This window comes from Echinops telfairi, unplaced genomic scaffold (genome assembly GCF_000313985.2).
Source record: "Echinops telfairi isolate 266 unplaced genomic scaffold, ASM31398v2 ScPeMD7_9;HRSCAF=40, whole genome shotgun sequence".
NCBI lineage: Eukaryota > Metazoa > Chordata > Mammalia > Afrosoricida > Tenrecidae > Echinops > Echinops telfairi.
This window is the reverse complement of record NW_022103906.1, coordinates 23,265,448-23,278,092: the sequence shown is the minus strand read 5'-3', so window position 1 is coordinate 23,278,092 and position 12,645 is coordinate 23,265,448. Positions and strand designations below refer to the sequence as shown.

At 48.8% G+C, this 12,645-nt stretch overlaps 1 protein-coding gene across 2 annotated transcripts in view; it reads right to left on the bottom strand.

Annotated features, from left to right (window-relative positions):
* Positions 1-12,645, bottom strand: part of BIN3 (bridging integrator 3) — a 60,810-nt gene that overhangs the window by 16,037 nt on the left and 32,128 nt on the right. The window contains exons 2-3 of one of the 2 annotated variants that reach the window (XM_045286791.1): positions 7,021-7,069; positions 1,112-1,306 (exon numbers count right to left, since the gene is read on the bottom strand). Coding sequence is in view for 1 of the 2 variants with exons in the window: in XM_004707597.2 (XP_004707654.2) it covers positions 7,021-7,069 (49 nt within the window). In the remaining variant the exon portion in view is untranslated. The remainder of the gene's footprint in view (positions 1-1,111; positions 1,307-7,020; positions 7,070-12,645) is intronic. The other variant, XM_004707597.2, reaches the window with a different exon arrangement.

The window sequence follows — 12,645 nt, the reverse complement described above, 5'->3', positions numbered from 1 at the left end:
AGCAGCCAACCTCTCTCCCTACTCCAGGCCTACCTGCCCGCCAGCGTCAGTAGGAAGCTGTTCTGCAAGCTGGGAGGCAGCAAATCCTACTATCATTAGGGACCTAGGCAAAGCTCTTTAAATGAATTCTTGGTTATCACTTGGCCCCAGTTCTGCCAATACTGGAACGGTGGGCTGACCATCTGACACTGGCAGGAGAAGAAAACCGCTTGTGCTTCCAGCGCCTGCAACTTCCCCTCTGTGAGATGGGGCTGCAGCACCCCTGGAGCTGCAACAAGTCCATGAGGAGAGCGCTGGGCAGTAAAGCTGCAGCCTTTCCCAGGCGCTCCCTGCCTGCTCCACACCTCATCCTCTCTCCTGAGGTTTCCGGAGCAGGTTCCTGGGCTGGACAGGGAAGCTGCAGCAGCCCAGCATCACACAAGCCATGACCCCTCACCCACCCCACCAGCTCTTGCCAGCGAGAAACCTCAATCTCGGCTCTCCCTCTGGCTACAGGTTGAAGGTCAGGGAGTGCAAGTATTGCCCAAATCTTCAAAGCCATACTGATCTTCACCACAACCGCTCTTCCATCAACATTTACCCAATTAAAGACGGCTCTCAAACTCCACCAGCCTCGCCACGCCACGTTTGGATTCATAGCCAGAGAATCATAGAACGTGACTGCAATTACTTTATGTTATGAATGAGGAGATGGATGCCCAGTGGGGAGGTGCCTGACGTGAGGGCACATGGCTGGTTGTGGCAGAGCAAGGCCAAGATGCAGACTCCCAGTGCAGGCCTTGTTAAACACAGTGTGTGTTCACCTCCAAACCGTGCTGCACACTTGTTACCTGTGATGGGTTCGGCGGAGGGGCTGGGGCTACAAAAGCACTCTGGTTTGGCGGAGGAACAACAAATACGCGTATGACCGCAAACTGTGACAAGCCCTGTGGAAGACGGGGGCAAGCTTCCATGACAGAAGTACACAATCTACTTAGAGCTGGTAGTCAGGGTATGTTGACATGAAACTGTGTGGAGAGACTAACTCGTTTTCAGTCATTTTATTTCCCTTTCAGAAAGTATTTTGTTGAAATATACACGACAGAACAAACACCAATTCAACAAATTCTACCTGTCCACTTCAGTAATCGATCCTGTTCTGTACGCCGTGCAGTCATTCCCACCTTCTGCTGCCCGACTGCTCCTCCCTACTAGCAGCAATCCTCTGCCGAGCCCTTCCAGAGCCGCTCTCACTTTGATCCAGGTACAGAGTTCTTGAAGAGGCACACACTCAATTAACTGCCTTCAATCCTGTACACTGTCACATCTGGAGGTTGGAAAAGGTGGTCTGTTCCTGAGTTTACGATCCCAGCATCCCGGACCTTACACAGAACTGTCAAGTCATCATTGGTACTCAGTCTCTGAGCCCAGAGTCCCTTTGCACTAGACTGGCCTGCTTCTCTCCCTCCATGCAGGGAGTCCAGTGTTCTCATTACTACCTTCCTAATGGGTCGTCAAAATCTGCTCTTAGGAAAAAATGAAAACCTCCTTCGCACACACCTTTAGTGTTACCTCGCCCAGCGAATTTGCAGTCCAATAGGAACCAAAGGCCTAAGTCAGAGGGCCTATGGTGCCTTCCCTGTAGGTTTTTCCTGAAGAGTCCCATGGAGGAATGTGCTTTAAAGGAATGAGCACAGACAGATAAGAGCAGCTCCGATACTAGCTATGGAGTCTTAAAAAATGACCTCGCATATCTGAGCATCGATTTCTTCTCTACTCTGTCACACCTCACATAAATCGTAGGGGCTGTATAAGGACGATCAGGCTATTGAGGATGAAGGAGGTGGTGTATACACAGCATGGAGCCCCGGGGTGGGGGCAGCAGTGGTTAACAAGCGCACAGCTGCTAATGGAAAGTCTGGCCATTCATTTCATTTACACACAGAGGTGCCTCATGGGAAAGGCCTGACAATCTGTTTCCACAACATCAGCCACTGAAGACAGGAAGGGGCACCACAGACCAGAGGTGTTTGGAAGGAGCACGCAGCAAGGGGCTTGGCCCAGGGATGGTGCTTCCTAAAGGCCAGTTTCTTTGCCTCACCTCCGCCCTGGGGTGATGAAAGGACCAGCTGCACCAGGCTGGGCAGAGGGGAGACGCAGACCAAAGAACAGGGACCCTGATGGCCAGGGTGACCCTCCTAGGCCAGGGTGACTGCCACCGTACCTTGCTTTGGTGGAAACATCTCATTTCTTACTTAACAGGCCAGGCTGAGCAGAACCTTTACATATTAACAGCATTTATTTTCCCCAAAAGATGAGACTTGAAGTGAAGGCAGCTGAAGTGCACACAGCAAGGGCTCTCTGGGGATGTGGGGGGTGGGGTGGAGTGCTTGCTGAACCACTGGGGTTGCAGCCCTGGGCTCCCACTCCTGTCTTGTGCAACTCTCCAAGTGTGCTTGGGTGTGTGGGATGTGAGCACACCTGGCTCCCTGGCTGGGGACTGCTTGGACTTGCACAGAGAAGGACGACTGCAAATTTCCAAGTAGGCTGGATCACGCTGGCTGAGAAACAACTCGGGCTCTTACACTAGAAGCTGACAAAGAGGCCAGGGATGGGCGCTCAGTCCTTTATGCCACCGAAGGCCATTGGATGAAGCCCTGGGGGTGCAGTAGCTAAAACTCACTACAGGTCACCCAAAGGCTGGCAGTTCCAACCCACCAGCCACTCTGCCGCCATAAAGGATTGACATACAGTCCCAGAAAACCACACGGGCAGGTGTACTCTGTCCTACAGGGTCACGATGAGTTGGTATTGACTCGATGGCAGTGAGTCTGATTTGGTTTTTAAGGCCATCTGACAGCTTCAGAGAAGTTTTTACATATTTCACCTCTGAAGCCTCCAAGCACCAAGTGCTGGGCTGCTTCTAAAGCTCCCCGGTCCTCAGAGTTCTCTCCTGCAGTGGGAAAAGGTGAAAGAGGACGATGCCAGAATCACTAGCCCCTCAGACAATGAAAGGGGCACACTATAGTCTCAGTCCAAATTTATCCACTCGGAGGGAAAGAGCCAAATGGAAAGATCAGAACATCTTTGAATGCTCGATTCCTTTGCCAAAAAGGCAATTGGCCCCCAGTCAACAATGCAAGTGTAAACACATGTGCACAGCCTGTCAGGGGACCAGGATGGGCTGGGTCAGGCTGGCGAGGTTAGCTCAGGGAGAATCAAGCCTCAAACAGCTACCCTGGGCTACTCCCTGCGATCCAGAGGGGGAGGGTGGGTGGGAGGGAGTATGCACTCTGCTCTACACCCAGCCGGGCCGGGCCAGGCCCGGAGCAGGAGCTCAGTGTCTGCTACATGAGTGAATGGGCTGAGTGCACAGCCAAAGTGACACTTATGGGGAAGTGAAAAAAAGACGACAGGGTTAGGGTTCTGAACCCAGATCAGAGCTGGGACTTGGGGAGCCCTCCACGTTCTGGGACAGCTCTCTTCACAAGAGATGCCTTGGGCTGAGGGTGGCCACCTCTCCTGTATATTGCAGGAGGTTTATGGGGTAAGGCGAAGGCCCCTCCACACGGAAAACCTTTCTTAGGCGGAGAGGTCCAACTTCGGGAGCATCTCTTTTGCCTTGACACCTCAGCTCGCTCTCTCGTTGTGCATCCAGCGGTGCTGTACTGAGACCCCCTTGCTCCGGAGGGATGTGCAGAGCAGAACTTCAGACAAAGCTCTTCCATCCACCAAGGTTCTGCAAGGAAGCCCAGCTTCTTCTCCACACCAGGTTGCTTCAGCGACTTCACAGGAGTTTGGGGAGTGGGAGATGGGGGAAGCTTCTCTTCTTACATTCAGTTCCAATGGTCAGCCCCTGTTGAGAACATGCCATTCCAGCAAAGCTCTGACGGTCATGGGATTTGTGTTCATAACCTGGGCACAGGAGAGCCGTGAGGGCAAAGAAACAATGCTTGCTTTGTGTCTGACAGTTAAGTGCCTTGAGCCAAAAGCCTCCTGAAACTCCCTGAAGATAACATGAACATTTCTTCCCACGATAGGGGTTCCAATAACCCAGGGACCCAAAGCTGTTCCCCTCCCTAAAAGTGCCTGGGCAAGAATAACAGTGCGTCACCACCATTTAGGGGGCAGCTTCCAGCGATGCTGAGACAACTGCACAGTCCAAGTCTGTTTGAGGGGCCGGGCAGCAGTTCTAGAGTGGAGGAGACTCTGGAGAGGCAGGATCTTGCTACATATACTTTAGTGCCTTTGGGGAGCTTAGCAGCATATGCCAAGGAAGCAAAGCGCCCCAATTCAAGTTGCAGTTTGGCTCTGATGCCTTGTGAGCGACCAACCACAATTCCACTGCACTGGGGAGCCTAGCTGCTGGGGACAGCTGAGCCCTGAGTGGATTATGGAGAGTGAAACCAATGGGCTTCCTATAGTGTAGTTTATTAATAGTTACATGCACTGCCTCATATGAGACTCACTACATCCATGAAACAGTATCAATGCAGTGACCGCATAAGGGTAGCAGTGAGAGTATGATTGCTCTCAGTCTACAAATCAGAAAACCACGGCTCAGAGATATTAAGACCCTTTCCTTAGGTCTCTTAGCTAAATGGCAGTCAGGATTGGAATCCAGGTTGGGAGCCTTTCAATGTTGGACTTGTAACTTCTACACGACACTCAGTGTGTCGGGGAGAGCCGAGGCCATGAGCTAGAGGCCTAGAGTGCCCTCTCACATGGGATAGATGCAAGGGTGATGGGCCAATGGAGGGCCAGCCACAGGAGCTCGGGGTCTGCACGGGTGCGTGAACTGTCCTTCTTGGGGTAGTACTGCCACTCCTCAGATGAAAGGACCCAGAGGCCTTTCGGACCAGTAGCTAAGGCAGAGCTGCTGGACACTGCAGTCTAGCCTGATGTTTCTGTGGATAACAATGGCCATTCCCAATGAAGGTACGGTACTGAGAGTTACTTTACTTAACAAAAATTTTTAAGTGTGTGCTGGGAATTAAAGACCCTTCTCCAAACCACTTCCCTTTTAGCTCTGCCCAGGATTAAACTCCAGAGACTCCAAGCCACACCTTCCCACTTCCTGTAGCAGCTAGAGCCCAACATTTGCACGCCCGGATTCCTTGAGTTTCAGCTGAGAGCCTACACAGATGGTCAGCCTCTGCATGGGAGGTAAAGCTCAGAGTTTGCCAGCAACCTGTGTTTGCATGAAAAAGGGGAGGGCTCTTTTAACTGTGGCCCACTTCCTTGTAAGTGATCTAACTTTGGATTTCCCAAAGACAGAGCCACTGGTCAGATGTGTGCTGAACTTCCCGCCAAACTGAAGCAATCCCTTTCCTGTAGTTCTGAGAGCTGAGCCAAAGAGGGATAATGTTCTTAAGACAAAAACTCTTGGGGGCCGACGTGGCAGAGCAAGAGTCCCACGTGCTGACAGAGCTGGGACTCCAGGCGGTGGGAAGCAGCAGCTCCGCATTTTGGGTTCCCCATGCTCACACCCAAGAGACGCAGTCAGATTTGTAGGTCAGGGCACTGAAAACTAGAATTCCAATCTCTCGGGAGATCTTCGTGGCCTGAGGCAGCAGAAAGTAACGGCAAGAGTATTGCAGACAGCCTCAAGCTGGAGTTCTACCATCAGCTCAGCCTGTATGAGGTTTGCTCAGCCTTTGAAAAGTCACTGCCGTTCCACGGGCCTTCATTTCTTCTCCAGGAAGAGAAAGTCAGGAGGCTGGATGAGATGAGCTCTAAGAGCTTCCAGATCTAAACTTTCTGAAAGTTTAGGGTTCTCCTCCTTTCCCATTCTGGAGATAAAATACAGGTGAAAACGGACGGCGTTATAACAGGATATTGGTAGGTGCCACTGAGAGGGTTCCGACTCATACCAACCCTGTGGACAACAGAGCGCACGCACCACCGCCTGGCCCTCACAGTTGTTCTTATGCTTCAGTCCACTGTTGCAGCCACCGTGTCAATCCATCCGGTTGTGGGCACTTCCCTTACACTTTACCAAGCACGATGTCCTTCTCCAGGGACTGGTCTCTCCTGACAACTTGTCCAAAGCACGGGAGACAAAGTCTTGCCATCCTTGCCTCCAAGGAGCACACTGACGGTACCTGTCCCCAGGCAGGTTTGTTGGCAGTGGTGCCGTCCATGGTACCTGCCATCTCCTTGCCCAGCACCATAATTCAAATGCATCAACTCCTCTTTGGTCTTCCTTACTCAATGTCCACCTTTCACACGCGTAGGAGGCAAATGAAGTTGCCAGGGCTTGGGTCAGGTGCGTCTTAGTTCTCAAAGTGACATCCTTGCTCTTCAACACTTGATAGAAATCCTGTGCAGCAGATTAGCCCAGTGCAATATGTCCTTTGATGAAAGAGAGTAGGAAACAAAAAGGAGGGGGTGGGCATGATCCAATCATTCTCTCCCACTGAATGCCCCTGGACCAGGTCCAAGAATGCATGCACGTGCAGGGGAAAGAAAAGGGCCTGGACCACCTGGAGAAGTTTCCTGGTCTTTCACCCAGCTGAGGCAGCTAGAAGTACAGATCTGGGACATGTCTTTGGCAGGGGCCTATGCTTCTGAGTCCTCTTAAGAAAAGTGCAGGCTACATACCTCGAGTCGGGCTGTTTGGAAGCAGAGGCTTCCACAACACCTCCGTCATTCTCCATCGTCTATGTGCTAAGGGACACTGAGAGGCCAGGCTGATGTGAGCATGGAAAGCATCCCATGACGAGGAGGCCTGTGCAAGCCTCGGTCATGTGAGGTTCTGGAGCTACATGACTGAGAATAAACCAAAAGACGAACTCACTGCTCAGTGAGTCCACTCTGACTCAGTCACCCTAGACAGGGTTCTGAGATTGTCAATCATCATGGGAATAGATGGCTTCAACGTTCTCCTGAGGAGCTGCGGGTAGGTTTGAACTGCCAACTTTGTAGACAGCAGCCTGAAACCTTCCGAGCCATAGATAAGTTGTGTTAAAGCTCTTGTTCTCTGGCAAGGCCAAGGGAGAAGGAAGTGATTCTCAGAAAGACAAAATTGGGGTTACTCACTGTTTTAGGGATAATCTGTTTCTTGGGCTGCCCAATCTTAAAAGGAATCCTAAAAGAGAGAGAGGGGGAGGTTATTAAAAATATGGTAGAACAGAAGAAATGTGGCTGAAGAGCAATGCTAAAACCCAGGCTGTTTTCCCTCCAGAGGGGTAGATATGAGTGGCAGTGGCTAGATACTCGATGCTTATGCCAAGTGCCTCGGCAGGCCTGGGGCGTCAGCATCAGGCTTGGGTCTATGGGTGTGGGCTGCCCATCAACAGTGCCCAATGGATACTTCTGCCTCAGAGTGGTTTCCTACTTAGAGTTTGTCTTAAGCACATTTAAAAAGTGAAGGTAGGAGAGGGAAGATAATACAAGAATAACAATCCCTAAAAACCTGGTGTCTTGGGGAGTTGCAAATTTGGAAATTACAGGCTGACTTTATTAGGCAGCATCTTTGACATCTCCTTTTTAAAAACACCGCAAAACACACTTGTCATTTATATGCAGTTCTTCACTAGAATGTGGATTGGATGAGCTGTGGCCAGAAGACGACACGTTGTAGGGGCATTCGTGGCTGGATTACTTCCCTGTGAAAATAGGCCGAAACACTATGTGGCAAACTTCGGACAAGAAAGAGTCTGAATTTTAGGCCATGGGCGCATTGAACTTGCTCGCAGGCACTCTCCCGCCTAGCCCCCTTTCCAATGGCAGACAGCTAGGAGGTGTCATCAGTAGGGGCCGTGGAGTTGGTTCCCGTCATAGGTACCCCATGTATAACAGACCAAGAGACAGCCTGGATCACAGGTTTTGGAGTCCACACCTGCGCAGTAGCCCAACCTTCATCTCCAATAAGCTGCCTGCCCTTGGATAGGTAGTAACTGCACTGCAATTTTATTCCTCACTCTGTAAACTGAAGCGTTAAATAGATGATTTAGAAACTTCCTTAAGATCGTAGAGAGCCTCACCTTTCTCCCCCAGAGCAGCTACTGGGTTCAAACTGCTAACCGTGCAGTTAGCAGCCCAATAAGGCACATGAAATCCTATGACCCTACAGTTGTGCAAATAAAAGGGCTGGAGCTAAGCTAGGAAACAAGTCCAGGCAAAAAGATCTATGTACATATACGTATATCTTAAGTATTAAGGCAGCAGATGGAAATTGGGCCTCTACTCAAGTATTCCCTCAGCGCAAGAACACTTTGTTCTAATAACCTGGCATTCTGTGATGCTCACCTTCCTGACATGATTGCTGAAGACAAAAGGGGTACATAAGCAAATGTGGTGAAGAAAGTTGATGGTGCCCAACTATCAAAATATATAGTGTCTGGGGTCTTAAAGGCTTGAAGATAAACAAGTGGCCATCTAGCTTAGAAGCAACCAAGTCCACATGGAAGAAGTACACCATTCTTATGACCATGAGGTGTCAATGGGATCAGGTATCAGGCATCAAAGACCCGGAACAAAAAATCGTATCAATATGAATGAGGGGGAGTGCAGAGTGGAGAACCAAAGCCCATCTGTAGACAATTGGACATCCCCTTAGAGAAGGGTCACAAGGAAGAGATGAGCCATACAGGGTGCAGTAGAGCACCAATGAACATACAACTTTCCTCTAGTTTTCTTAATACTTCCTCCCCCCAATTATCGTGACCCCAATTCTACCTTATAAATCTGGCTAGACCAGAGCATGTACACTGGTACAGATAAGAGCTGGAAACACAGGGAATCCAGGACAGATAAATCCCTCAGGACCAATAATGACAGTAACCATACCAGGAGGGGAAGGGGAAGGTGGGAGAAAAGAAAGGGGGAACCAATCACAATTAACTACATATAACCTCCTCCCAGGGAAACGTACAACAGAAAATGGGTGAAGGAAGACATCTGTCAGTGTAAGACATGAAAAAAAAAATTATCAAGGATTCATGAGGGAGGGAGGGAAAAAAATGGGGAGCTGGCTTGACACAATAGCTGTATGTATGGATTGTGAAAAGAATTGTACGAGCCCCCAATAAAATGATTTAAAAAAAATGAGGAGCTGATACCACGGGCTCAAGTAGAAAGAAAATGTTTTGAAAATGACGATGGCCACATATGTACAAATGTGCTGGACACAATAGATGTTTATGCATGGAGTGTGATAACAGCTGTATGAGCCCCTAATAAAATGATTTAAAAAAATAAGAAGAAAAGAAAACAAGTCGAGTGCACTCCAAGAAACTGAAACTCCAAACTCATTGTCATGGAGTCAATTCTGACTCAGAGTGACCCTAAAAATAAGACCGCATCAACCTGTTCCATTGGGTTCCAAGGCTGTACCTCTGTAGGGAAGCAGACTGACTCATCTTTCTCCCTGGAAGCAACTGGTGGGTTCAAGCACTTCCAGCACAGTGGAACCAGAGCTCTTTGAGAAGCTAGGCAGCTGCCCCCCAGCCAGGGACAGCAGTTTAAAAAGTAGAGAATTCCTGGGATTAGCTCAGGGACCAGAGGACTGGCGGGAAAGCCCCAAGGGAATACAAGACTAAACCAGCCACTCTCGCTACTTTCCTTGCAGCTCTATGGGATGAGTCAAGTCTCCTCCATTCAAAGCTCTTGCACCTATTGCTGCAACTGACCCAGACGTCCAGGCCCCGCTTCCACCCTTCTCCTCACGCCCACCGCACCCCCCCCCCCTTGGTTTGATTTGGCTCAAACTGACCAACACTGTTTCTAAACCCAAAGGTATAATTAACTACCGATAATAACTCCAGACAACGATCTGGTTGAGAGGATGGGCCAGCCTGAGTCACAGTGGTTTAAATTTAATTTCTGGAGGACATCCTGTTTATTGTTAATCTAGCCCATAATTTGGGAGCGTTAACCCTTCAGGGGCTGGCTGATTCACGTGGCTTCTGTAAACAAATAATCTTTGGCTATGTAATTACCAGGGGGGAAAGGCAGGTTATGCAGCAGAGAGAAGGAAAATGAGGTGGCTAGTTCCTTTTCTCAGACTTCCTAAGGAGGGACGGTTCAAGGGATGATGGTCTCCTCAGCCCTGCCTCAAGCCCTCAGTTATGTGCCCTAGGTTGGAGACTCCACCCGAGTTAACTGCCCTCAGGATCATTTTGCTCTCCTGGTGGCCCTGTGAAGACTGAACGTGCTCCTGAAGCAGCATGTTGTGGTACAGAATGCTCTAGAACATGGGTCGAAAGACCTGGTGTCTGTCTCTGACTGCTTTTGTGGTTTGAACAAATCACAATCTCTAGGGGGCCTAGATTCCTAAATTTCAAAACAGCGGTTTGAAGAGCAGGTCCCTCCAGCTTTAAAACTGAGGGGGTCTACAGGGAATTTCCCTCCCACACACAGGAGGAGTAAACATACATCTATGTGAATAACCCCCAGAATGGGCTTCAGAGTGATTTCGACTTAGCATCTAGTACTACAGGACCAGGTACCAAGGAAGTAGGAACTAAGATTCCATTATTTGTACTGCTACAGCCTCTCTCAACATCTTAATTTAGAAGCACAGTATTTTTAGAACTCTAAGTTGCCATAGAAATATTTCCAGTTCAACCCTCTCGTTTTGTAGATGAGGAAGCAGATCTGGATAGGTCCAGCGACTAACCCAAGGTCGCTTTGTCCATCCACAACAGAACCAACAATGGCTAATAGGTCTTCCAACTTCCAGCAGCGATCTCTCTCTTCTACTACTACTGGAACGTTCCTTTTATAGGAATTTATGAACCATACAAAACCATTTGATTGGGGGCTCTTACAGCCCTTATAACAATCCACAGACCAGTGGTATCAAGCTTATTTGTACATAGGCTGCCATCATTGCTTTCTAACAATTTTTTTTTTTTGAGCCCTTGGTATCAGATCCTCTTTTTTTCTCCCCTCCCGGGCTCTGTGATCCTTTGATAAAATATAAATTACTATTATTTTCATATTGTATACTCACCACTGTCTCCCTCCCCCCATGGTTTGAAACACTGTGGACTTAGAAGGGGCCCACCATTCTCTAAGGGGCCCAAGTGATGCTGTGGGATAAGCATTTGGGGCTATACATAGAAAAGTTGGTAGTTGAAACCCCCCAGCAGCTCTGAGGGTGAAAGACAAGGCTGACCCCATAAAGCTTTAGCCTCAGAAACCAGAGGATGAGTTCAACTCTGTTCTATAGGGTCATGATAGCTGGAATCACCTCCATGGGCCTGGGATCTTCATTCCAGAAAAGACTGAACATGGAAATGAGGGCTCTCGTCACAAGGAAGAAGGCTTATGCTGCACTAGCTGCTTCCACACAACTACAGGCTCAGTGCACTGCACTATGCAGACTGAACTAGGTCTCTTCCTTTAGAGCAGTGGTTCTCAACCTTTCTAGTATACCGTATATACTTGAGTATCTGCCGAGGAACCTAATTTTACTACAAAAGCTGCATAAAAATGAGATGAAAAACTCAGCTTATACTCAAGTATATATGGTAGTTCCTCATGCTGTGGTGACCCCCCAACCATAAAATTATTTTCGTTACTACTTCATAACTGTAATTTTGCTACTGTTATGAATCGGGCGACTTCTGTGAAAGGGTCATTCAACCCCCAAAGGGGTTGTGACTCACAGGTTGAGAACCGCTGCTCTAAAAGGAAGTACCCACCAGTGCAGCCTACAGCAAAGGAGAGTCTGAGAGTGGAGTATCTATGTAATCACTCGGTAGTCTGCCCAGGAGAGTTGTCTATTCTCAGCCACTTATTTATTTATTCAATCATCTACTTGAATCAGTATGAACTCATGGGTTTTGGTTTTATACTCTGGGTTATCATCCAACACTGTTTGATTACACTGTTCCAGCTTTGGCTAGCGGGAGCTCATTCAGTTGGTGACATGCACCTGGCACGGTGTACTTGCTCTTATACTTCCTTGCTTTCTGGAACCACACGTCCTGCTGTCATGGCTCATCTAGACTACTTCCTGCCCAATGCTAGAATCAGTGGAGGAACGGAGTTCTCACATCAGCACTCAGTGTGCCGCCCTCTGATGTGGCCTCACCTTTCCCTTCAGCTCATCTTTTTTCTTTCTCATCACAGCCAAAACAGATACTCCAATTTTACCAAGTGGCCCTGTTCACGAATTGTCCAAATACAAACTTCTTGTAATTTCTTGTCCCAAGTTGGGACATTTCTGAGTGCCAACCAAAACCAAACTCAATGCTATCAAGTTGATTCTGACTCACACTGACCCTATAGGGCAGAATCTCTACAGAAGCAGAAAGTCTCACCTTTCTGCCACGGAGCAGCTGGTGGGTTGGAACTGTTGACCTTGCAGTTAGCAGCCCAGAGGGTAACCTACTATGCCTCCAGGGATCCTTGAGTGCCAAAGGGAATGCCCTCAACAATTACATGAGAAAGACAGCAGACAGACACCTGGATTGTGCAGGACAAACCAGGGTGGAGAGTCAGTCACCACACCTGGACGGGAAGCTTTCCCTTTTCCAGCTTCTTCAGAGCTTTCTCAAGCCCCAAATCTCTCTTCTGCTTTAAAAACATGCCTACGACTTACTTAGAATTTTAAAATATTCTGCTTTTTATAGTTAGTAACATTTTAACCCTCTAAAAGGCAAAATATGCTTAGAAAAAAAGCTTTACAAATGCAGAAAAGGGGCACGGGGG